At 47.0% G+C, this 26827-nt stretch overlaps 1 protein-coding gene across 3 annotated transcripts in view; it reads right to left on the bottom strand.

The window, feature by feature from the left end:
• Window positions 1-26827, bottom strand: part of aff3 (AF4/FMR2 family, member 3) — a 409202-nt gene that overhangs the window by 280046 nt on the left and 102329 nt on the right. For 2 of the 3 annotated variants that reach the window (XM_038818556.1, XM_038818557.1), the window contains exon 1: window positions 15852-16016. The exons of the other annotated variant lie outside the window; for it this stretch is intronic. In XM_038818556.1, the coding sequence (XP_038674484.1) occupies window positions 15852-15920 (69 nt within the window). In that variant the 5' untranslated portion in view covers window positions 15921-16016. Of the gene's footprint in view, window positions 1-15851; window positions 16017-26827 lie in introns of those variants that run through there. 3 annotated transcript variants of the gene reach the window in all.

Genomic DNA, 26827 nt, shown 5'->3' with positions numbered 1-26827 from the left:
GTTACTATTTCCGGGCAAACAGCATCACCGAAAACGAGCGCCAGGTGGTCATTTTGCTCACCGCCTGCGGCCCGCATATGTTTGCGGTGATTAGGAGCCTGACGTACCCAGCTGCACCGGACACCAAGACATTTGATGAACTTGTGACCTTAGTGGGGCAACATTTTAACCTAACCCCGTCCACGATAGTCCAGCATTACCGGTTTAATATCGCTGAGAAGACCCCAGAAGAATCCCTTGCAGCGTTTCTATCCAGGCTACGCAGGATTGCGGAGTACTGTGACTATGATGCGACTTTGTCAGAAATGTTATGTGACAGTTTGGTTTGCGATATTAACAATGAGGCCACCCAGAGAAAGTTGTTAGCCGAGCCAACATTGACTTTTCAACAGGCCATTCAAATGGTATTGTCCCGAGAGAGTGCAGAACGGGGAGTGCAGGAGCTATTGGGAATGGAGGTGCACGCCGTGGAGCGCAAACCCTTCCTCCCAAAAGCGTCTCCCCGCACCCCTACGGTACCTTGGGTGGGGCGGAGTCCGGATCGACGCCAGTGGCCGCCGGACATTCCTCCCCGAAGGGAGCCTTCTCCAGAACCAATGGATGAGGAGCAATGTCAGTGCCAGACTTGTGGGTGCCGACCCCGTCGCGGACGCTGGTCCTTGAGGCGCCAGAGGCGCCGTCGTTCCGACAGAAACTGGGGCCAGCCCAGGGGCCGTGCCTTCCATTCGGATGAACCTGCGGCGACTACTCCCGAGGACGTGGAACATAGAACATTACAGCGCAGTACAGGCCCTTCGGCCCTCGATGTTGCGCCGACCTGTGAAACCACTCTAAAGCCCATCTACGCTATTCCCTTAACATCCATATGTTTATCCAATGACCATTTAAATGCCCTTAATGTTGGTGAGTCCACTACTGTTGCAGGCAGGGCATTCCACGCCCTTACTACTCTGAGTAAAGAACCTACCTCTGACATCTGTCCTATATCTATCTCCCCTTAATTTAAAGCTATGTCCCCTCGTGCTAGACATCTCCATCCGAGGAAAAAGGCTCTCACTGTGCACCCTATCTAATCCTCTGATCATCTTTATGCCTCAATTAAGTCACCTCTTAACCTTCTTCTCTCTAACGAAAACAGCCTCAAGTCCCTCAACCTTCCCTCATAAGATCTTCCCTCCATACCAGGCAACATCCTGGGAAATCTCCTCTGCACCCTTTGCAATGCTTCCACATCCTTCCTACAATGCGGCGACCAGAATTGCACACAATACTCCAAATGCGGCCGCACACGAGTTTTGTACAGCTGCAACGTGACCTCATGGCTCCGAAACTCAATCCCTCTACCAATAAAAGCTAACACACCGTACGCCTTCTTAACAACCCTCTCAACCTGGGTGGCAACTTTCAGGGATCTATGTACATGGACACCGAGATCTCTCTGCTCATCCACACTACCAAGAATCCTACCATTAGCCCAGTACTCTGTCTTCCTGTTATTCCTTCCAAAATGAATCACCTCACACTTTTCTGCATTAAACTCCATTTTCCACCTCTCAGCCCAGCTCTGCAGTTTACCTATGTCCCTCTGTAACTTGTAACATCCTTCCGCACTGTCCACAACTCCACCGACTTTAGTGTCATCTGCACATTTACTCACCCATTCTTCTGCGCCCTCCTCTAGGTCATTTATAAAAATGACAAAGAGCAGTGGCCCCAAAACAGATCCTTGTGGTACCCCACTAGTAACTGGACTCCAGGCTGAACATTTTCCATCAACCACCACCCTTTGTCTTCTTCCAGCTAGCCAATTTCTGATCCAAACTGCTAAATCACCCAGAATCCCATGTCTCCATATTTTATGCAATAGCCTACCATGGGAACCTTATCAAACACTTTACTGAAATCCATATGCACCACATCAACTGCTTTACCCTCATCCACCTGTTTGGTCACCTTCTCAAAGAACTCAATAAGGTTTGTGAGGCACGACCTACCCTTCACAAAACTGTGTTGACTATCTCTAATCAAATTATTCCTTTCCAGATGATTATACATCCTATCTCTTATAAGATTGGAGACGGAGGACGACTGCCTGCAGCTGCATTGTGTGTCAGCTCCCCGTGTGGCACCCATTAAGGTGACAGTACAAGTCAATGGTCACCCGCTTGAGATGGATTTGGACACTGGCGCAGCAGTCTCCGTGATCGCCCAGAGGACATTCGACCGCATCAAGCAGAGTATACAGACCCTTACATTAACGAACACACAGGCCACGTTGACCACCTACATGGGGGATCCATTGGACGTTGCAGGAACTACGATGGACGCAGGAGGGGCGTTTCCCATTTATCGTGGTGCGTGGCCATGGGCCCAGCCTGTTGGGTCGGGACTGGTTGTCCCATTTGCAGCTGCAGTGGCAGCACATCCTCCAAACAGGTACTGGAGGGTTGACAAGAGGTGCTAGGAAGGTACCCAGATGTGTTCCAGCCCAGTTTGAGGAATATAAAAGGGGCCATAGCCCGTATCCAAATCGAACCAGGAGTCATGCCGTGTTATTTCCGGGCGCGCCTGATGCCTTATGCCTTGCTCGAGAAGGTAGAAGGTGTGCTCACTCATTTTGAGTCCTTAGGAATGATCAGGCCCATTTGTTTTGCTGACTGGGCAGCGCCAATTGTACCTGTAATGAAGCCAGATGCCACAGTTTGCTTGTGCGTCGACTATAAACTTAGAGTGGATACGGCTTCCCAGCTCGACCGATATCCAATGCCTCGCATAGAAGATCTCTACACGAAGCTTGCAGGCGGACTCTCGTTCACGAAATTAGATATGAATCACGCCTACCTACAGTTGGAGCTGGACCCTGCCTCCCGGCCATATGTAACTATTAATACACACCGGGGCCTGTATGACTATAAACGGTTGCCCTTTGGGATACCCTCTGCCTGCACTATCTTTCAATGCATCATGGAGGGCACCTTGAGAGGTTTACCGTCTGTTGCTGTCTACTTAGACGATTACAAAATTTGGAGAATTTGAAAATTTGGAGGCTGTCCTTAGATGCTTTTCAGAGGCTGGAGTCTGTTTACGTCGTACAAAGTGCATCTTTCAGGCAAAGGAAGTAGTCTACCTGGGTTATCGGGTGGACCGCGAAGGTTTGCACCCCATTGCAGAGAAGGTATGCGCAATTCAACAGGCCCCCGTCCCGACTGACACTTTGCATCCTCGTTCTTTTCTCGGCCTCGTAAACTATTCCAGGAAGTTCCTCCCCAATCTCGCAGCTACATTTCACCTTCTGCTAAAGAATAATCACACCTGGGTTTGGGGTCAGCCGCAAGAAACCACTTTCCGGCGGGTAAAACAACAATTATCGTTGTCTGGGTTACTAACCCACTGTGATCCTGGAAAGCCTTTGCTCATCACGTGTGATGCATCCCCCTATGGTATTGGGGCCGTCCTGTCCCACAAGATGGAGAACGGGGCCGAGCGGCCGATAGCTTTTGCCACCCGCACATTGACTGCAGCGGAAAAGAAGTACGCGCAGATCGAGAAGGAGGACTTGCCGGTGGTCTTTGTGGTGCAACACTTCGACCAATATGGCTGCCACTTCACTAAAGTGAATGATTATAAGCCTCTGCTGGGACTTTTCCGAGAGGATAAACCAATACCGCCCATTGCTTCTGCACGGATCCAGCGCTGGGCTTTGTTGCTCGCTGCATACGAGTATTCTCTGGAGCATAAACCAGGGACCCAGATAGCGAATGCTGATGCACTGAGCTGATTGCCTTTGTCGACCGGCCTCATGTCGACCCCCACAACCGGTGAGGTGGTTGCACCCCCAAATTTTATGGACTCTTTGCCTGTCACGGCATCACAGATCACGGCACGAGTGGACCCAGACGGAGCCAGTCCTGTCAAAGGTTCGGCACATAGTCCTGTATGGTGGGCAACATAGACCGCTCCCAGGCGAGTTGCGGGCATTTTCCTCCAAGCTGTCAGAATTTAGCGTGGAAGACGGTATCCTCTTGTGGGGGACATGTGTGATTGTCCCGGAAAAAGGACAGGAGCTGATACCTAGGGACTTGCACAATGGGCATCTGGGCGTGACCAAAATGAAAATGTTGGCCTGGTGTTATGTCTGGTGGCCAGGCCTTGACACCGACATTGAGAATGTGGCCCAAAACTGCTCCATTTGCCAGGAGCATCAGAAGCTTCCGCCGGCCGCGCCCCAACATCACTGGGAATGACCAGGGCGGCCTTACATGCAGATTTCGCCGGCCCTTTTCAAGGATCCATGTTCCTTCTATTAATCGATGCCCAGTCTAAATGGTTAGAGGTGCATAAGATGGTAGGCACAACGTCCTGCGCAACAATCAAGAAGTTGCTTTTGTCTTTCAGTACGCATAGCCTTCCCAAGGTGCTAGTCACGGACAACGGCACTCCGTTCACAAGTGAGGAGTTTGCGAGGTTCATGAAGATGAACGGCATATGCCATATCCGCATCACTCCATATCACCCGGCTTCCAATGGGTTGGCGGAGCGCGCAGTGCAGACATTCAAACAGGGCCTAAAGAAGCAGTCTTCCGGGTCGATGGACACGCGACTGGCTTGTTTTTTGTTTTCATACAGGACCACTCCACATGCGGTGACTGTGGTAGCTCCTGCGGAACTCCTATTGGGCTGGAGACATGGCACCCGCTTTAGCATGGTTTTCTCGGATATTGATGCAAAAGTACGCCGCACTCAAGAACGGCAGTGACATGGCCTTTCTCGACATCGGCCGATTCGGCAGTTTGCGCCTGGCGACCCAGTGTTCATTCAAAATTTTGCTGGTGGTGCCCAGTGGGTCCCTGGCGTTATTGTTCACCGAACGGACCCTATCTCTTACCCAGGGCCGGCTCAAGGTACCGGCAACTTGGGCAGTCGCCCGGGGCGCCATGTGCTAGGGGGCGCCATCAAGGAGTGCGGGTCCCACGCATGCGCAGTTGGGCCGGTGCCAACAAGCGCATGCGCGGTGGCCGCCCTCCCTCAGGCCGCCCCGCACAAACATGGCGGATGGATCCAGGCTCGCCGGTGGTCACTCCGGGCCCCCCCCCCTCGGCGCCCCCCCGCCCCCGCCACCGCCCCCCCCCCCCCCCCCCCCCCCCCCCCCGCCCCCCCCGGAGGGCGCCGAAGTTCAGCTTGCCTGGGGCGCCAGCAACCCTAGGGCTGGCGCTGCTCTTACCAGGTGCAAGCCCAGGGTCATTTCCAGCGCAAGCATGTGGACCACATTCGGTCCAGAAGACCATTTCTTCCAAAGATTCCCCACCCCTGGAGTTCACTTCTACAGCCACAGAGACCAGACACAGTGGAGAGTATTCCTCACAATCTTCCTCTGGTGCCGCACTCAAAGCCTGCGCAGGTCGTTGCAGAACCGCGTGGAGATAGCGACGCCGAGATGACAGAGGCAGTGGACTCCGACTCCGAGATGGAGACACAGGAAGCCTCAAAAGGGGGAGTCCTCGGGCCCACGGGCCGTGGATGTACAAACGTTACGCTGTTCATCACGGAAGCACTGTTCTCCATCTCGTTACACGCCACCCGATCCAGCACCTCGTGCAAATGGAGTCCGGCCTGCGAGTCTGACGCCCTCCTTCGCCAGGGTCTTCGGTGGATTCCTTGGCCTTTGGTGGCAGGAGGGATGTTATAACCTGCCTGCTTACCACTGGCTGGGGACTAATGGCAATCCCAAATCCTTAGGGGGTATGTGCTTCCCCAATAAGGGGGGCGGAGAATCATTAGCAGATTCCCTGCATAAATAGAGCTGGCCAGTATGGAACCAGCTAGAGAGGAGTGAGCAACAAGGGATTTACTGCTGCTGCGTGTATGTATATATATATATATATATACACACATACACAGACATATACATAAATATGTTATTGTAAATAAATGTTATTTCTTTCTATTCTACAACTCGTGCTGGTTTCTTCGTGGCCCTCAGAAAGGTAATATAACAGGAGCGACTGCTGCTTCCAGATGTGGAAGGGGAGGGGAGAATTGGGGATATATACAAGTGACTTGGAGAGCAGGGAGGCAAGCAGATGGTGAAGATCAAGGAGAAATGGGAAGCAGAGTTGGGAGGGGAGATCAATTGGGGTGTATGGAGTGAGGCTCTGCGTAGGGTAAACGGGACCTCCTCTTGTGCAAGAATGAGCCTGATACAGTTTAAGGTGGTGCACAGGGTGCATGTGACTCAGGCGAGAATGAGTGGGTTCTTTCAGGGGGTAGCAGATGAGTATGAGAGGTGTGGGTGGGGGCCAGCGAATCACGCGCACATGTTTTGGGGTTGTGAAAAATTGCGAAGATTCTGGGCGGGAGTTTGCCCAGTCTTAGCCAGAATAGTGGAGGAGGTAGTAGACTCGGACCCTTTGGTGGCAATATTTGGGGTTTCAGAGAATCCGGAGCTGATAGAGAGGAGGAAGGCCGATGTCATGGCTTTCGCCTCTCTGGTTGCACGGCGGTGAATTTTGCTGGAGTGGCCGTCGGCATCGCCACCGGGGGTAGCGGTTTGGTTGGGTAGCCTGTACGACCTCCTGTGGTCAGAGAAGATAAAGTATGAGTTAATGTGTTCTTCAGGGGGGTTTAAGCAAAGGCGGGGTATGTTTGAGACTGTGTTTGAGGGGCTGTTCATCGCGGGGGGTGGGGGTTTTAAAAAGGGGGAAAATCTGTAAAGCCTGTATAGTTGATTGCTGGGAAGTATGTTTCCCGGGGCGGTTATTTGCTGTAACCTATTTTGATACATGTTTGGAATAAAATAGATTTTTCAAAAAAATCAATTTGTTGAGTTGATGGCGGGTGGGTGACTCAAAGGCCACTCACAGTGATGCGATGTGGAGCCCATGCCTGCTTCTTTATCTTCAAAGTTCTTTGCTGATATCGTAGGAAAACCTGTCCAAATTTTTGAGTCAGTTTGACTATTCTTCAGAGTTAAAGAGAGGAAGAATAGTGATGGACCTTATACTGTTTATGAGGGGTGGAGCAGGTAGAGCAAAATAGAAGGGCAGGGATTACTTTGAGCTGGGAGACACTGCACAAAGATGTTTCAGACACAAAACAAAGGAAGTGTTAATGACAGTGTTAAGGACTATAGAAGGTGCTGATAGTGGCATAAAGGTAAGATAGCAGAATGTGTAAATACTGGAATAAAGATCAGTGCTTGATGAAAGCAAAATTTAAGAATAAATGACAGATTGCCCTGTGGTGCAGAGGGGAAATGTTGCGTTGGGACAAAAGAAAAAGTTTTTTAATTAAAAAAGGGTTAAGTTGGAGGAGAAGGTCATAGTCTAAAGTTGTTTCACTCAATGTTGAATCCAGCAGCCTGTAACGTGCCTGATGGGAAGATGAGCTATTGTTCATTCAGTTTGCATTGGGCTTCACTGGAACATTACAGAAGGCCAAGAACAGACATAACATAAGAACATAACATAAGAACTAGGAGCAGGAGTAGGCCATCTGGCCCCTCGAGCCTGCTCCGCCATTCAATTAGATCATGGCTGATCTTTTGTGGACTCAGCTCCACTTTCCGGCCCGAACACCATAACCCTTAATCCCTTTATTCTTCAAAAAACTATCTATCTTTACCTTAAAAACATGTAATGAAGGAGCCTCAACTGCTTCACTGGGCAAGGAATTCCATAGATTCACAACCCTTTGGGTAAAGAAGTTCCTCCTAAACTCAGTCCTAAATCTACTTCCCCTTATTTTGAGGCTATGTCCCCTAGTTCTGCTGTCACCCGCCAGTGGAAACAACCTGCCTGCATCTATCCTATCTATTCCCTTCATAATTTTAAATGTTTCTATAAGATCCCCCCTCATCCTTCTAAATTCCAACGAGTACAGTCCCAGTCTACTCAACCTCTCCTCATAATCCAACCTCTTCAGCTCTGGGATTAACCTAGTGAATCTCCTCTGCACACCCTCCAGCGCCAGTACGTCCTTTCTCAAGTAAGGAGACCAAAACTGAACACAATACTCCAGGTGTGGCCGCACTAACACCTTATACAATTGCAACATAACCTCCCTAGTCTTAAACTCCATCCCTCTAGCAATGAAGGACAAAATTCCATTTGCCTTCTTAATCACTTGTTGCACTTGTAAACCAACCTTCTGTGACTCATGCACTAGCACACCCAAGTCTCTCTGAACAGCGGCATGCTTTAATATTTTATCGTTTAAATAATAATCCTGTTTGCTGTTATTCCTACCAAAATGGATAACCTCACATTTGTCAACATTGTATTCCATCTGCCAGACCCTAGCCCATTCACTTAACCTATCCAAATCCCTCTGCAGACTTCCAGTATCCTCTGCACTTTTCGCTTTACCACTCATCTTAGTGTCATCTGCAAACTTGGACACATTGTCCATGTCGGCATGAGAGCAAGATGGTTAGTTGAAATTGCAGGTGACAGGAAAGTAATGTAATTTCTATATTTAAGAAGGGGCATAACCTTTCCTGGGAATTATCGACCAGCCATTTTAACATCAGTGACGGGAAAAATTATGGAATCCTTATTAAAGGAGGGAAAAGAACACCATGAGATTAGAAATTTAATAAAGAATAGTCAGCATGGATATCAAAACCTTGCTTGACCAAGTTTATGGAATTTTTTGAGGAGGTAACAGAGAGAGTTGACAATTATAATGCAATAGATGTGATTAATCTGGATTTTTAAAAGACTTTTGATTATAGACTAATACCTAATGTCAGAGAATGTAGAGTCAGTGGAGAAGTGACAGAATTAATTACTAGCTGCCTTCAAGACAGAGCATAGATGGGAATAAAGGGTAGTAATTCAGAGTGGAGAAGGTGAGAAGTAGTGCTCCACAAAGATTAGTGCTGGGACCATGGCTGTTCAAAATTTATTGTAATAATTTGGATTTTGGAATCAAAAACACAATTTCTAAACTAGTGGATGACACAAAATTGGAGGATGAACAGTCAATGTGGAGGAGGACTACAAAAAATGAGGGGTATTAATTGACTTGGAGAATGGACAAATAATTGGCAAATAGAATTGAACACATATAAATATGAGGAGCACATTTTGGTAGGAAGAAAATGGAGGTCACTTATTACTTGAAACAAGTAAGGGTAGAAGAACAGAAGGATCTCGCATTACAGATGTTATCAATCACTAAAAGTTGCACCTTAGGTTAGCACACTACAACTAGGTTGACATAAGAGAATATGCTTAAGATTTTTAATAGTCTTCAAGATGGCACAAAACACTACTGTGTCATCTTGAAAAGAAGTTTTGAAAAGGAATTCAAATTCTAATACTCGGTGTGTAGCTTACCTCAGTCCCTTGAATTTGTAGATTGTGTTGTGCTGAAGAATAATTAAACAGTATTTTTTCAATCAAAATTATCCTGGCATGCATGTCTTTGTATGTGCAATTGCAGTGATCCATTTAACTTTTTTATTCATTGAGGATTTTCATGTTTAATTAATTACTCAGTGCCGATATTGTTGATTAAAATTATGAGTGAATATTGCAAGTATTCAAAATAGGTCCAGAAATGCCTGATCAAATTCTAACAAATATCAAGCAAATGGAATGTGGCCATTCCAATACATTCACCAAAAGTGCATAATGCCTTTCACAAAGGATAACATGAATTTGAAAAAATGAAGAATTTGGGAATGGGGAAACTAGAGATGCAGAGCTGGAGAGAGTAAAATGTGTAATATCATGATGCAATTTAAAATAACAACGAGAATTTTTAAATAGTAGACATTGGGCATTGTATATCAGTGAGGATAGAGATGATGGATGAGCAGGTCTTGGCATAACAACATCCTCAGGCTGTGCTCATTATAATGGCCTGAATTTTGCAGTAAAAACCAGGGTAAAACTGTCAGTGTTCACCATCATTATGGCTTTGAAACTGACAGCAACGACTGAAGTCCCATACAATGCCAGTAAAACGTGGAAACCCAAAAATTTCTGTCGGTCATTATATACTTTCTATAGTGTGTGCTGTTGAATTCTGCATTCCCTTTTATAATTTATTAATATTTTTTAAATCCCTAAATAAGTTGCACCAAGCTAATGAGATGTATCTGAGTTTTTAATGACGTGGTTAGTTATAACTATTGATGAACAACCTCTTTGGCCCTGGAAAGCTAACTTCAACCATTTATCTGTTATGAAAATAAATTCCACCGTCTTTTAATAGAATTTTCGACACCACCTGGAGAGGCAGCGCAATAAAAGTCAGTGGCCTCCCTGGAGCTTGGTGGATGAGATCCCTCTTGAAAGGGTGACCTGTACACCGACACAGGCCATCCCTGTGGGAAGGCCCTGTCAACCTGATACTCGCGATTGACAGCACCCCACCACCCCCCAGCCCCCACATAGCCCCGGCCCCACTTAAGCAGGGCATGTCTCATTGGGCCCAGCAATCCCCAACTCCACTTACTTGCATTCCGGGCCTGCTCAGGGATCATTGGACCTGGGGTTGCTACAGCCCTAGCAATTGCTGCAGCTCCTGGTGACGCTGGGAGGACTGAAGACCTGTCGACCATTTAATTGGCTGACAGCTTTTGGAGGTGGGACATCCTGCCTTTGAGAGGTGGAAGCCACAACATTCAGGTAACTAATTGCCTGAACTACATAAAATAGAGTTATGGCTTCCAAGGCCACAGTGCTAGGCTAATTAAACAGATATTAGGACAGATCGCCAAAGTCTAGGTTAAAGAGGCAACCTAAAGGAGGAGAGAGGAGTAGAGACATACAGAGCAGGGAATATTATAGCGGAAGGCATAGCTGCTAATGTTTCTTTAGGTGATTAAAAATCAGAGATACAGAGAAGGCCAGAATTAGAGCTGCTTAGAGATCTGAAGGGTTTATTTTATTCGTTCAAAGGATGTGGGCTTCACTGGCTCCGCCAGCATTCATTGTCCATCCCTAATTGCCCTTCAGCAGGTGGTGAGCTACCTTCTTGAGCCACTGCACTCAATATGGTGTAGGTACATCCACAACACTATTAGGGAGGGAGTTCCAGGATCTTGACCCAGTGACAGTGAAGGAACGGTGATATATTTCCAAGTCAAGATGGTGAGTAACTCGGAGGGGAACTTCTAGGAGGTTGTGTTCCCATGTATCTGCTACTCTGGTACTTCTAGATGGCAGTGGTTGTGTGTTTAGAAGCTGCTGTCTCAGGAACCTTGGTGAGTCTTATTAAATTTGTTCTTGCGATGTGGGCATTGCTGGCTGGGCCAGTATTTGTTATCCATCCCTAATTGCCCTTGAATTGACTGGCTAGCTAGGCCAGCGGGGGACTTTTCAGAGTCAATTGCATCGCTGTGTGGGTCTGGAGTCACATGTAGGCCAGAACATGTAAGGACGGCAGATATCCTTCCCTGAAGGACATTAGTTTACAACAATTGGAAATGGTTTCACAGTCATCATTAGGCTTTGAATTCCAGATTTTTATTGAATTCAAATATTACCATCTGCCATGGTGGGATTCAAACCTGGAACCCCAGAGCATTATCCTGGGTCTCTGGATTACTAGTCCAGTGACAATACCACTAAACCACCGCCTTCCCATGAGTTCCTGCAATGCATATTGTAGATGGTATACACTGCTGTACTGTGCATCAGTGGTGGAGGGAGGAAATGTCTGCGGAAGGGATGCAAATCAAGTGGGCTGCTTTGTCCTGGATGGTATCCAGATTCTTGAGTGTTGTTGGAGCTTTACTCATCCAGGCAAGTTTTGTGCCTTTTCCATTATGACCAGGCTTTGAGGAGTGAGGAGATGAGTTATTTGTCATGGATCTTTTGCCTCTGACCTGCTCTTGCAACCCCTGGGATGTTGATTGTGGGGAAATCCAGTAATGGTAGTACCATTGAGTGTCAAGGAGTGATGGTCACACTTTACCTTGTTGGAGATAGTTATTGCCTAGAACTTGTGTGGCACAAATGTTACTTGCCACTTGTCAGTCCAAGACCGTTTTTGTCCAGTTCTTGCTGAATTTGGACACGTACTGCTTCAGAATGTGAAGACTTGCGAATGGTGCTCAAAATTGTACAATCATCAGCGAACATCCCCACTTCTGACTTTATAATGGAAGGTCATTGATGAAGCAGCTGAAGATAGCTGGGCTTAAGTTGTATGGTTGGAGGAGGTTACAGAGATATGGAGGGATGAGACACTGGGATGATTTGTACAGAATGATGAGAATTTTGATATCAGTGTATTGGCATACCTGGAGCAGAAATATACAACAAAAACATTCAATGGCATATGATATTTACTTGATAACATCTGGTTTTTAAATGCATTTAAAGTGCCCAATTCTTTTTTTTTCCCAATTAGAGGCAATTTAGCATGGCCAATCCACCTAACCTGCTCATCTTTGGGATCTGGGGATGAGACTCACGCAGACATGAGGAGAATGTGCAAACTCCACACGGACAGTGACCCAGGGCTGGGATCGAACCCAGGTCCTTGATGCCATGAGACAGCAGTGCTAACCACTGCGGTACAGTGCCATCCTTAATCGATAACATAAAAAAACAAAATGTCATGCCTACTAAAAATAAGTCATTTGGTAAAGTGTGCTACTTTCAGAAAACATCACTAAAATCAACACAATGGGCGTGATCTAGCGGCTATGCTAGCCACAGGCTCAAATGGGACGCTAAATCTCGCGAGAAGCCAAAAACAGGATTTGCGCCAGCGAGTTCTCAGATTGAGATTTTTCTGCCCCTCGCCAGTGACGTAATCAGGTTTATGCCCAGAAAGAATGTGAAGCTGATTTCCATACATTTTAATAAATTATCACATAATTACAGGGTTTGACATCGTAACATTCGCCCATGATGTTTCTTTCCCCCGCGTCTCCCTGGCCCCATGATGTCACGCTTGCACGAATCACTCACGATTTTCAAAAACCAAAAATAATTGTGATGAAGGTGCCTGTAGCCCCGGGTTTGAGGGATATGCCTGGGCATTGCCCTATGGCACAATGGCAGTGCCCCCTGGAGGCTCTGGCAGGGGCAGTTGACACTGCCAGGGGGCACTACCAGGGAGCGTTACCCTCCTCATTGGGGGGGGGGTTCTCATTCTGCATGTGGGGGAGGTTCCCCCTATCCATGGGAAGGGTGTGGGGGGTCCATTTCTGTGTGGGAAGGGTTGGGGGGGGTCTTTCCCCTTATCTGCCACGGATCCCGATGTCCATGAGGGGGCTCCGATCTCCTGAGGGGGTGGGACCATGTCCATGAGGGGTTTGGCAATGTTCGTTGGGGCGGAGGGGGGTACTCATGCCCATGAGGGGTATTGGGAGTTTCACACAGCTTTCTCACCTGACTCAACACTCTGTGCAACTTTGGGAACATTGTACCCAATATCTGCACAAGTTATTGTGAATATATCTTGTAGAAGCACATACGAACATACAAATTAGGTGCAGTAGGCCACTCAGCCCCTCAAGCCTGCTCCGCCATTCAATAAGGCCATGACTCATCTGATTGTAACTCCAACCCCACATTCTTGCCAACTCCTGATAATCTTCCACCCGCTTTTAATCAAAAATCTATCTAGTTCAACCTTAAGAAAACACTGGGTAGGATTCTCTGTCCACCGCATCCGTTTTCTGGTGCGATGCGCCTCCTCCGGCAGCGGGATTCTCTGTCTTGGCAGCTGGCCAATGGGGTTTCCCATTGTGGGCACCCCCTTGCTGTTGGGAAATCCATGGGCGTGACTGCGCTGCTGGCAAAATGGAGGATCCCACCGATAGAGAACCCAGCCCACTATCTTTAAGTGCTCCCTCATTCTCCTTTCCTCCATGCTGCATTTTTATTTCTGCTCTTTCATAAAAAAAGCCAACAATGAATGCAATTGGGAATCCATAGCAATTCAGAACTTTGACAAGGTTGAAAGAATTCCTGGTGGTTTAAGTACTTAATGCTATAGGGTCAATTCTGGCCAGACACAGATTAAACAACTCTGCTCGAATGCTTACTTGTAACTCCAGCAAACACATTTAAAGCTTATCTAGGTAACAAAATAAAGTCTTCCCACCAGTATCCGCACATTAGCCTTGGTGAAATCAGGATACTAATCATGATTATATAAGCACTTTGATGCCATTTTGATGATTTCCATAAATTATGATGAGCTCAGCAGCACTGGCACAAAGCCCAGGAGCTGATCAGAAATGGTACTTTATCATTACAAGGTGGAGACTCAGTTGAAACAGCATTAAGCACAATTCACAGGATTTGATGAGTGAAAGGCTATTCAAAGAAGCACAGAAAAAAAATCCCAAATTCAGGGGCATTATCCACATTCTAATTTTGATGTTTTTTTTAAGAACAAAACAATGAGATTTTAAAACATTCAAAGGCTCATTGAGGAAGGGAGAGGATGAATAAGCAACTGGTTGAGGTTGTGGGATCTCTTAGCGAGTCTTTTTGGGACTAGGAGAGTGGGAATGGAAGAATCAATGGAAGATTACAAGTGAAATGTGGAACAGTGCAGGAAGGGGAAGTGGAGGATACAGAGGTTGACTAGGTAGCTCAAGGAGGAAGAGGTGGGGTAAGGGCAGCATTGAAGTGAGGGGGTGATCGGAAGGGGAAGAGATAATGGGGAGGTGAAGGGTAGGTTTTACAAAAGCAGTGAAAGGTTGGGGTAAAACTTCCTTGATGGGAAGAGGAGAGTAGAAGGGAGAGAATTATTGAGGGCACCATTTGCACATCCCAGCACATACGCAGTTTGCCGTCACTCGTGGCTTAGTTTCCCACCATATGGCATTGTAGCATGCCACGTGTAACCTTCCATCCAAAACTTCCCACCCAAAAGGAAAGAAAATGGAGAAACAAAGGATATTAGGAAAAGGCAAAAACAAAGCGTTCGACAGAGGAACAGGAAGAGAAGGAAATATCCAGAAGAGGCAAGATACCAAGAGAAAGAGCAAAACAAAGACTGCAGAGCTATGTAAGATAGAGTCCCACATGTTCCAATTTATTGCTTGATTAGTAAATTGGTGAAATTTTGGGGAGGTCTCCAATGTCCAATATTAAATGGAAACTTTTATTGCAACTTGCCCTCATTAAATTTCACAATTAGTATTTTCAGCTGCAAATTTCTACCTCAAGTTGTAAAGATGACAAAAATTTTGCCATGATTAGCATCAAAGATAAGTTAAAATTTTGTGCAGTCGGATAAATCTGTGATTTTTTTTTTCTGTTTTCTGATTTGGAAGCTGTCCACCAAGCCTCATGCCAGCCAAGAAGTTACAAAGCCTATCCACAGATGGTGGCCAAATTTTAATTACTTTCGGGATTAGAATTTTGAACACAGCACCTAACGCATGGAGTTCAACATATTACTGCTGTTACTGGGATACCTGTCATTTACATTTTTCAATCAGGATACAGTTACTGCTTCAATTTGCCTTCAAGTTATATTTAGCAATGAGAGCAAATACAGAAATTTACACTGTTACTGATTCTGTGACAACATCAGACAACTGTACCTCTATTTAACAGGTAATGAACTGTATTGTAAGTTATATCCAGAAGGTACACGTCAAAAAATGACCTAATTCAAGTTTCATTAAATGTTGCCTTGCCAAGAATTCAAAATGTGCTGCTTAATCCTAAGAATTAAGTTCAGATGGGTTGTGGTCAAATTTCTTTTTTATAGCAGAGGAATGTATTGAAATCTTGTTTGACACAGAATCTATACAATTTAGTTCAACAAATGCCCCTTCAAATCGTTTTGTTTATTTTTGAAAATTACATCAATTAAATGCTCACAAAAATATGCTAATTGAAAAAACGGATTAACAGCCTCACCTCACTCTTCAACTGTACCATCAAGGAAGTGCTGACAAGTTTTGTCTTCATTCCAAAAATGGTGGGCATGATTCCCTTTAGTCCTTTGATTTCTTGCCCATCACCGTTATTTCTCAGTTACACAGTAGATCAGAACAACCATCACAGTCCCTTACCACCAATTTTATAAAGAGATTTGAACATCAGCAGATGAAGGGAACACTGTGACAGCTGAGGAAACAGCCAGGAACGGCACATCATAGATAATAAAAGGAGCTAATTACTATGCAAAGCACAGAAAGCCTTTGGGAAGCAGTGAGAAGTAAAAGTGGATAAAGGCTGCATCTGCTACTTGGAAAATGGGGTGTCAATTTAAAATGTGGCTAGCCAAGCAAATCATTTTATTTAATAGCAATGCTACACTAGGCCAGGAAACATTTCCTTTTTTTCTATTTCAGAGCCAGTCTCTGTTTTGGCACACCAATTCTCATTTTATTTTGCATTCAAATAAGCCTACTTGCAAATAAGCTGAAAAAAACCAAATTCTGGATCTGAAACAGAAATGCTGGAAATACACATCAGTAAAGATGTGGGCTATCAACCTATGCCAGAAATAAAGATCTGATGAAGAGTTATTATAATCAGAACATCCCCTGTATTTTAACTACTTTTGTGTATTTCCAGTATTTTCTGTTCTTATTGAAAATAAGTTAACTCTTTCAAAAATACATTTTGCATATTTCTGAATAATAAAAAACTAGAATGAGCATTCATATCTATTTTCATGCTTCCCCTTCAAAGTTTGCAACATTCGGCAATTTTCATGTATTTATCTTTAAAATATATAGAAGACAACAAAGGATTACAGGAAACAATTAGCTCACTGGACACTGAGCGTATATTTATTTTTATTGCAAAAAAATTACATTGCCATATGATGAGAGGAAATATGAGAATCTTGTGTGAAAAATCACTGACAATTAAGTACCATGATTTTGGAAAGCCAAATGAAATATTATGGATGTGAATGTGCTTAGCTTTATGATATGTGATATAGTAAAAACATTATTGACGTAAACCAATAAAATAAAGGGAATTAAATTGGATAGACCCCATAACAGGTGCTAGAATTGGGATGTGTGATTAACCATGTCGGTTAAATATAATGCAGGAGCACACCAACTGCGCGCTGCATGCTCATTTGAATGTTTACTGTGTGCAGCTAATGCTAACGGCGCTGTTCACTGGCTACACACATCAGCAGGGAGGCTAAAACGTAACTTGCTGGTACCACTTAAAGCAGCCTGCAATTCTTAAAGCACACCCGCACCTCTCAAAGGGTAGTTGCATGGTGGTTGGAGCAGGTACTGGCAGTCGTGCAGAAAGGGAGTCTGAATGTGGGATAACGTGGACGACGAGGTCTTTGGATGTTGCATTGGAGATCTTGGCAGAGGAGGTGAAAGGTATGAGAGAGGTCTTATCCTTTCAGGGGTACAGGGAGCTCAAAAGGAGCAGATAGCCGTAGATGTAAATGGTGGGGGTCAAGCCCAAAGAACCTGGATGCAGTGTTGCAAGAAATTTAATAATCTCATATCACGGTAAATCAAAGTCATGAATGCATCTTCAAATCCCATTTCCTACCAACTGCACCACTAGCCTCAGACAATGTAAAAATCACCACAACCCCCTCAATACACAACAATCATTATCAATCATGACCCCTACCGAAGTCATCTGCTCCATATTATCTTCACACGCTGAGCACTGCTGAGAGCCTTACATCTCTCACTTTGCAGACACTACCGACTATTCGCCAATGACAGCCACATCAGCCAAACGTATTACATGGCAATCATTGACATGATTTCCTGTCTCATGCACCAAAAGCTGATGCAAATTGAAGGCCAGAGAAATTAACCAGAGGGGTCTTGCATGACTGCATGTCCTAACCCCATGGAAAATGAAATGAAAATCGCTTATTGTCATGAGTAGGCTTCAATGAAGTTACTGTGAAAAGCCCCTAGTCGCCACATTCCGGCGCCTGTCCGGGGAGGCTGGTACGGAAATCAAACCGTGCTGCTGGCCAGCTTGGTCTGCTTTAAAAGCCAGCGATTTAGCTCAGGCTAAACCAGCCCCAGGAGGAGTCTGGGCTGACCATTGCTTCAGGCCTTGACCAGTGGTGGGGCAGAGACTATTGAAGGTGATGGTATCCTCGTAGCTAGTTCTCTTTCTCACACCTCAATTTCTCTCATCTCACTATCTCTTCTGTTTTCCAAATTGCAGATGGTGGAAGCATACACCTCTTACTTCACCCCGCCTCCCCCCCCCCTCCCCCCCCAGCTCCCCCCATAACAACCTCACTTTTGTGCCTTCTTTCTTTCAGTTCCGCGAGATGAGGACCTTTGCCAGGCAGCAGGAGAACAGAAAAAGGCAACGATAGTGAAGATAAAATACTGTTACTTGACTTCACACACACCATCAGCTCAGAAACTGGCATCAGAGAAAAATTGAGAGACGAGATCTTCATGTGGTAAAACACTGGGCATGAATGGGTTGAAACTAGGGCAGAGGTCAGGATTAGCACAGTGAGGGTGAGATCATATACAGGTTCCACTGCACAGGATTGCCGATAGAAGAACACTGACAGCTGTTCACAACAAAATGCTTGGGGCATCGTCAGACCTGCCAGAAAGCCTGCGATCAATGTCAAGGAACATTCCAGCATCAACTTGACAGAGAGGATTCTTCGGATCTTGGAGCCCATCTTATCCAGTGTGGAAGTGGTGGTCAACTCCTTGACGCACTTATGGACCCAACCATGATGCAATGTATAATGGCTAATGTCACAGATTCTACTTTCTATATTCTTGCATAGCACAAGCAACAGCCACCTAACAACTGAGTGCTGTAGTGGGAGCTCAGAATCCTGTCAGCTTGGCTGTGGATCACAGTGTGCAGAGATACTTGCATGATGTCACATCAGTCTCGCAATCTGTCCTCCAACAGATGAGTAACAATGCTGAATAACATCGCCGAGTGGGGGCACCAATGGCTCCATGAAGCATGAACCTGTTGTCCTCTCTCTAGCATCCTTCCATCCAGCCCTGCCATTCTATCAATATACTTGCTCTTTCCTGTCAGCCAACCTGCACAGACTGCTACAAAAGCAATGTACTGATTGATGATGCTGGAAATCTAAAATAAGAACAGAAAATGCAGGAAATAGTCAGCAGGTCAGGCAGTATGTGTGAAGGTGCTGAGTATTTCCAGCATTTTCTGTTTTTATTTCAGACCAATGTAGACTTGAGGACCGGTATCGCGTCTTTCAATTCGGTATTTTACACCCATCCAACTCAACATAGAGTCCAACAATTCCAGACTATAACCTTTACCTCAATTTTGATTATTTTTTGCAGGTTTTGGTTTTAATTTGTTTATCTCTTGTTTTGCCTTTCCAATGGCAGTTGTTCATCATTCTGTTATTCACACTTCCTCTAGGCACCTCTTTTGTTTCTTTACTTGTCCCATAACAGCTTTTTTTGGCCCTGCATTATCAATCCTTTGGTCATTCAACCTTACTTATCTTCAACATGATCACTGACTTTCCTTTTTGTCCTTTGCCTCCCCATCCCCATTTTCACTTGCTTGAAACTATTACATCTTTTACTTTTCCCAGTTCTGATGAAAGATCACCAACCTGATGTTTATTTCAATCAATTACGGGATATGAGTTTCGCTGGCTAGCCCAGCATTTATTGCCCATCCCTAATTGCCCATGGGAAGGTGGCAGTTTGCAGCCTTCTTGAACCGCTGCAGTCTATGATGTGTAGGTATACCCACACTGCTGTTAGGATTGGAGTTCCAGGATTTAGACCCAGCGACTCTGAATGGCGTCCTTCATTCAAAGGCATTCAGTGCTGAAAAAAGGACCTGATATTCTGAATGAGGGTCTAGCTGAGAGCCACCCCCTTAAGCTTGCTGCTGACCACCCACACCACTTCCCCCATGATCCCCAACCCGCGAATCCCCTACCCCCATTTCTCACCGAAAGGCTGTGATTCAGCAATGACACTAGGCCTCGGGTAGGAGAGCTAATTTGCTGCAAGTTCTTGGCCCGAGGCCCTTGATCCCGAGAAAGACCTGCTGCTGCCCAGTTAAGTGCCTGAGTGGCACTTAATACAGTGGGACATCCCTAAAAGATACAATGTGGCGTTCTCGCTGGCTGGACGAGACCCCTGTCATCTACATTAACAACCCCTCATGTATGTGGACTTTTCCCTGGAGTTATCAGTCATTTTGTTAAAGGGTAGCCCTTGTCACTCAGTAGCCACCCTTTGGTTTTCTGTCATGGCTCAAATGCAGATGTCATACTGGATTGCCACAGAATAAAAGCATTATGACTATTGACAGGATAACAAGCACTGACAGGCATGATGTGCTACCTATGGTCACACTGCAGTTCAACATTGAGGGACTGGAATCCCTTTTAGTTCTGATATTTGATTCTATGATTCTAGGACAGACTTGACATGTGGTATAAGTGACATGATGTGTGAAATACAGTGGCTGGGATTCTCCAAAATCCCGGCGAAGTGTTGAAGCCGGCGTGAACACCGGAGTGTTTCATGCCGGCGTCAATGGGACTCTTAGCCCAGCGATTCAGTGGCCCACAGGGGCCAGCATGGCACCAGAGTGCTCCACACAGCTCTGACGCCGATATGCAGCCCTGCACTGCCGGCGCGGATCCATGCATGCACGAGGCAGCCAACCGCGGGTCCGCGCATGCGTGTGGCGGCCATTTCCGTGCCGGCGCTGCGCAACATGTTGTAGCGACACAGCGGGCCCACGCGGAAGAAGGTAGACCCCCCCAGATCGTGCGCATCCGCAGATCAGTAGCCCCCGATCGCGGACCTGGCTTCCGTGGAAGCCCCTCCCAGAGTCTGATGACCCCGCCTCCCCACCAGGACGGCCACCGTGGCCGTGGGTCTGAGCTCCCGCCAGGTGTTACCATATGTGAACCACGGCGGCGGAACTCGGCGGGAACTCTGCCGGACGATCGTGGAGAATCACCGCGGAGGCCTCTTTCAACAGTCCCCGACCGGCGCCGCGCTGACTGCACGTGCGCGACTGGCGCCAATTCTCTAGTCGCCGGAGAATCGCATCCTGGCATCGGAGTGGCGTGGCGGGAATTTTTGGCGTCAACGGCGATTCTCCGACCCGGCGCAGGCTTGGAGAATCCGGCCAGTGTTTCCAGGAACAGAAGAGTGTCTGTGAGCCGGGAGCTAAGTCAGGAACATGGTTCAGGGGGAATATGGTGCAGAAGCGGAAGAATTTACTTTTTATACCTTTTTCCAACCTCCAGTCATTGGTGAGTGTTCTTCTTTTGTCTGTAAACTGGGAGACTGTAACCTCCTATTACATCGCTAACTAAATTAATGACTAATAGACTAATGAAATAAATAAGATTGGACAGCAAGACAGGGATGGTGATATACCACAACTGCAACATGTGGGAATCTGCAAAATGCACTACAGTTCTGAAAAATAAATCTGCAGTTGGTGTCTGCAGGTTGAACAAATTTGGCTCAGAGTTGCTGAGCTGATGGTCTAATTCTCAGCATTGCCAGCATCAGGGATGGGGAGAGTTACTGGGGCAGTGTTCGAAGAAGCAGTCACAACCTTTAGGTTAGGTAGAACTTTAGCGATGATCGATGGTCAAGGACAGGAGACTTTGACTGCAAATTAGACAAATATGGGGATCCAGCATGCAGTGGTGGAGGAGACCCAGCCCTTCACTTTTATCAGCAGGTACAGAGGGTGGGATTCTTCGACCATCCGCACCGAAATCACGCTCGGTGCGGGGACGGATAATTACCCCCTCCCCTTGTTGGTAAGGTCAACAGTTATTGTCTATTTGTCTTGAGTCACTTCAGAAAATAGGCCTCTACGCAGGAACGAGATTTTCCAGCGACCGGAGAATCGCCGCCATTCACATGCGTGCGCGATTGACGCGGCCCCAATCGGAAAAAAACCCCGCCCCCCCCGGTGATTATCCGCGCTCGGCGGGCCAAGTGCCCGCCAAGTCCCGCCGGCGTGGTTCTCATGTGGTTCCACCCGGCGGGAACTTGGAGTCACAGCTGATGTGGCAGCACGGTAGCATGGTGGTTAGCATAAATGCTTCACAGCTCCAGGGTCCCAGGTTTGATTCCCGGCTGGGTCACTGTTTGTGCGGAGTCTGCACGTTCTCCCCGTGTGTGCGTGGGTTTCCTCCGGGTGCTCCGGTTTCCTCTCACAGTCCAAAGATGTGCGGGTTAGGTGGATTGGCCATGATAAATTGCCCGTAGTGTCCTAATAGTAAGGTTAAGGGGGGAGTTGTTGGGTTACGGGTATAGGGTGGATACGTTGACTTGAGTAGGGTGATCATTGCTCGGCACAACATCGAGGGCCGAAGGGCCTGTTCTGTGCTGTACTGTTCTATGTTCTATGTTCTATGTGGGCGTTATGGGGGGGGGGGGGGGGGGGGGGGGGGGCGGCGTGGGGATCGGACATCGGAGGGGCCTCGACGACGAGCTATCATGATCTGGGAGCGACCTATCGTCCTCCAAGCGGGCCCGCTGTGTGGCTCCGTGCCGCGGTGGGCTGCTGCGCACATGCGCTGACCCATTTGCGGCCGCGCGGTCTGTCCAGCAGGCAGGGCCCCGCCGACAGCCAAAGCTGCGGGATGCACGCTGGAGGCCTGCTAGCCCCATGGAGTACGGGGAATCAACCGGGACTTTCGAGGAAAAAGTCTGGAGTGATTCTCGCCCGTCTACCGGCGGGCGTGGGGACTTAGTCCCCCAAAGGGAGAATCCCGCCCAGGACGTTTGCACTGGAGTGCTGAACTTGGTGCATTTGAGTGCTACAGTGAGAGTTTGGTGACTGAGGGAGTTAGGTGAGGAGGGAGTAAGGTGCTCCTTTCATTTCATTTCCGCAAAGAGCGAGAAGGGAGCCAGGAGTTTACAGAGAGTGCAGCTGACTGGAAGCAGAGTCGGAGGGCGGAGGTCCAGTTGGTCTACGCCTCTACGGGGTAGCTAATTCTGTAAAGTAAGAGGGGATAGAGGCTAGGGCAGTTGCATGCTCCTCCTGTAGGATGTGGGTGGTGAGGGATACCACCGGTGTCCCCGCTGACTATACCTGTGGGAAGTGCACCCAACTCTAGCTCCTCAGAGACCGTGTTAGGGAACTGGAGCTGGAGCTGGATGAACCTCGGATCATCTGGGAGGCAGAGGGGGTTATCGAGAAGAGTTACAGGGAGGTAGCCACACCCAAGGTACTGGACAAGAGCAGCTGGGCTACAGTCAGGGGAAAGAAAACTAACAGGCAGGTATCCCTCGTGGCCGTTCCCCTTTAAAACAAGTATACCGTTTTGGATGCTGTTGGGGGGATGACCTACCGGGGGAAGGCCCCAGCGGCCAGGTCTCTGGCACTGAGTCTGGCTCTGGGGCTCAGAAGGGAAGGGGGGAGCATAGAAAAGCAATAATAATAGGAGATTCAATGGTTAGGGGAATAGATAGGAGATTCTGTGGTCGAGAGCGAGACTCCCGAAAGGTATGTTGCCTCCCGGGTGCCAGGGCCAGGGATGTCTCGGATCGTGTCTTCAGGATCCTGAAGGGGGAAGGTGAGCAGCCAGAAGTCTTGGTGCACATTGGTACCAACGACGTAGGTAGGAAAAGGGGTGTGGAGGTAATAAACAAGTTTAGGGAGTTAGGCTGGAAGTTAAAGTCCAGGACAGACAGAGTTGTCATCTCTGGTTTGTTGCCGGTGCCACGTGATAGCGAGGCTAGGAATAGGGAGAGAGTGCAGTTGAACACGTGGCTGCAGGAATGGTGTAGGAGGGAGGGCTTCAGGTATTTGGATAATTGGAGCGCATTCTGGAGAAGGTGGGACTTGTACAAGCAGGACGGGTTGCATCTGAACCAGAGGGGCAGCAATATCCTGGGAGGGAGTTTTTCTAGTACTCTTCGGGAGGGTTTAAACTAATTTGGCAGGGGAATGGGAACCGGATCTGTAGTCCAGCCATTAAGGAAGCCAACATTCAGGATGCCAAAGGGTGTAGTGATGCAGTGGGTAAGGTAACACTGACAAAGGAGAGTTCTTGCAGGCAAGGAGATGGGTTGAAGTGTGTATACTTCAACGCAAGAAGCATCAGGAATAAGGTGGGTGAACTTAAGGCATGGATCGGTACTTGGGACTACGATGTGGTGGCCATCATGGAAACTTGGATAGAAGAGGGGCAGAAATGGTTGTTGGAGGTCCCTGGTTATAGATGTTTCAACAAGATTAGGGAGGATGGTAAGAGAGGTGGGGGGTGGCATTGTTAATTAGAGATAGTATAACAGCTGCAGAAAGGCAGTTCGAGGAGGATCTGCCTACTGAGGTAGTATGGGTTGAAGTCAGAAATAGGAAAGGAGCAGTCACCTTGTTGGGAGTTTTCTATAGGCCCCCCAATAGCAGCAGAGATGTGGAGGAACAGATTGGGAAACAGGTTTTGGAAAGGTGCAGAAGTCACAGGGTAGTAGTCATGGGTGACTTCAACTTCCCAAGCATTGAGTGGAAACTCTTTAGATCAAATAGTTTGGATGGGGTGGTGTTTGTGCAGTGTGTCCAGGAAGCTTTTCTAACACAGTATGTAGATTGTCCGATCAGAGGGGAGGCCATATTGGATTTGGTACTTGGTAATGAACCAGGGCAGGTGATAGATTTGTTAGTGGGGGAGCATTTTGGATGTAGTGACCACAATTCTGTGCCTTTCACTTTAGTGATGGAGAGGGATAGGTGCGTGTAACAGGGCAAGGTTTACAATTTGGGGAAGGGTAAATACAATGCTGTCAGACAAGAATTGAAGTGCATAAGTTGGGAACATAGGCTGTCAGGGAAGGACACAAGTGAAATGTGGAGCTTGTTCAAGGAACAGGTACTGCGTGTCTTTGATATGTATGTGCCTGTCAGGCAGGGAAGTGATGGTCGAGTGAGGGAACCATGGTTGACAAGAGAGGTTGAATGTCTTGTTAAGAGGAAGAAGGAGACTTATGTAAAGCTGAGGAAACAAGGTTCAGACAGGGCGTTTGAGGGATACAAGATAGCCAGGAGGTAACTGAAGAAAGGGATTAGGAGAGCTAAGAGAGGGCATGAAAAATCTTTGGCGGGTAGGATCAAGGAAAACCCCAAGGCCTTTTACACATATGTGAGAAATATGAGAATGACTAGAGCGAGGGTAGGTCCGATCAAGGACTGTAGCGGGAGATTATGTATTGAGTCTGAATAGATAGGAGAGGTCTTGAGCGAGTACTTTTCTTCAGTATTTACAAACGAGAAGGGCCATATTGTTGGAGAGGACAGTGTGAAACAGACTGGTAAGCTCCAGGAGATACTTGTTAGGAAGGAAGATGTGTTGGGCGTTTTGAAAAACTTGAGGATAGACAAGTCCCCTGGGCCTGACGGGATATATCCAAGGATTCTATGAGAAGCAAGAAATGAAATTGCAGAGCCGTTGGCAATGATCTTTTCATCCTCAATGTCAACAGGGGTGGTACCAGGGGATTGGAGATTGGCGAATGTCATGCCCCTGTTCAAAAAAGGGAATAGGGATAACCCTGGGAATTACAGGCCAGTTAGTCTTACTTCGGTGGTAGGCAAAGTAATGGAAAGGGTACTGAGGGATAGGATTTCTGAGCATCTGGAAAGACACTGCTTGATTAGGGATAGTCAGCACGGATTTGTGAGGGGTAGGTCTTGCCTTACAAGTCTTATTGACTTCTTTGAGGAGGTTACAAAGCATGTGGAGAACGTAAAGCAGTGGATGTAGTGTACATGGATTTTAGTAAGGCATTTGATAAGGTTCCCCATGGTAGGCTTATGCAGAAAGTAAGGAGGCATGGGATAGTGGGAAATTTGGCCAGTTGGATAACGAACTGGCTAACCGATAGAAGTCAGAGAGTGGTGGTGGATGGCAAATATTCAGCCTGGAGCCCAGTTACCAGTGGCGTACCGCAGGGATCAGTTTTGGGTCCTCTGCTGTTTGTGATTTTCATTAATGACTTGGATGAGGGAGTTGAAGGGTGGGTCAGTAAATTTGCAGATGATACGAAGATTGGTGGAGTTGTGGATAGTGAGGAGGGCTGTTGTCGGCTGCAAAGAGACATAGATAGGATGCAGAGCTGGGCTGAGAAGTGGCAGATGGAGTTCAACCCTGACAAGTGTGAGGTTGTCCATTTTGGAAGGACAAATATGAATGCAGAATACAGGGTTAACGGTAGGGTTCTTGGCAATGTAGAGGAGCAGAGAGATCTTGGGGTCTATGTTCATAGATCTTTGAAAGTTGCCACTCAAGTGGATAGAGCTGTGAAGAAGGCCTATGGTGTGCTAGCGTTCATTAGCAGAGGGATTGAATTTAAGAGCCGTGAGGTGATGATGCAGCTGTACAAAACCTTGGTAAGGCCACATTTGGAGTACTGTGTGCAGTTCTGGTCGCCTCATTTTAGGAAGGATGTGGAAGCTTTGGAAATGGTGCAAAGGAGATTTACCAGGATGTTGCCTGGAATGGAGAGTAGGTCTTACGAGGAAAGGTTGAGGGTGCTATGCCGTTGCTCATTAGAACGGAGAAGGATGAGGGGTGACTTGATAGAGGTTTATAAGATGATCAGGGGAATAGATAGAGTAGACAGTCAGAGACTTTTTCCCCAGGTGGAACAAACCATTACAAGGGGACATAAATTTAAGGTGAATGGTGGAAGATATAGAGGGGATGTCAGAGGTAGGTTCTTTACCCAGAGAGTAGTGGGGGCATGGAATGCACTGCCTGTGGAAGTAGTTGAGTCGGAAACGTTAGGGACCTTCAAGCGGCTATTGGATAGGTACATGGATTATGGTAGAATAATGGATTGTAGATTAATTTGTTCTTAAGGGCAGCACGGTAGCATTGTGGATAGCAGAATTGCTTCACAGCTCCAGGGTCCCAG

The sequence above is a fragment of the Scyliorhinus canicula genome, chromosome 14, assembly GCF_902713615.1.
Source record: "Scyliorhinus canicula chromosome 14, sScyCan1.1, whole genome shotgun sequence".
NCBI lineage: Eukaryota > Metazoa > Chordata > Chondrichthyes > Carcharhiniformes > Scyliorhinidae > Scyliorhinus > Scyliorhinus canicula.
The sequence above is the reverse complement of the archived record's forward strand: the minus strand, read 5'-3'. Positions and strand labels throughout refer to the sequence as shown.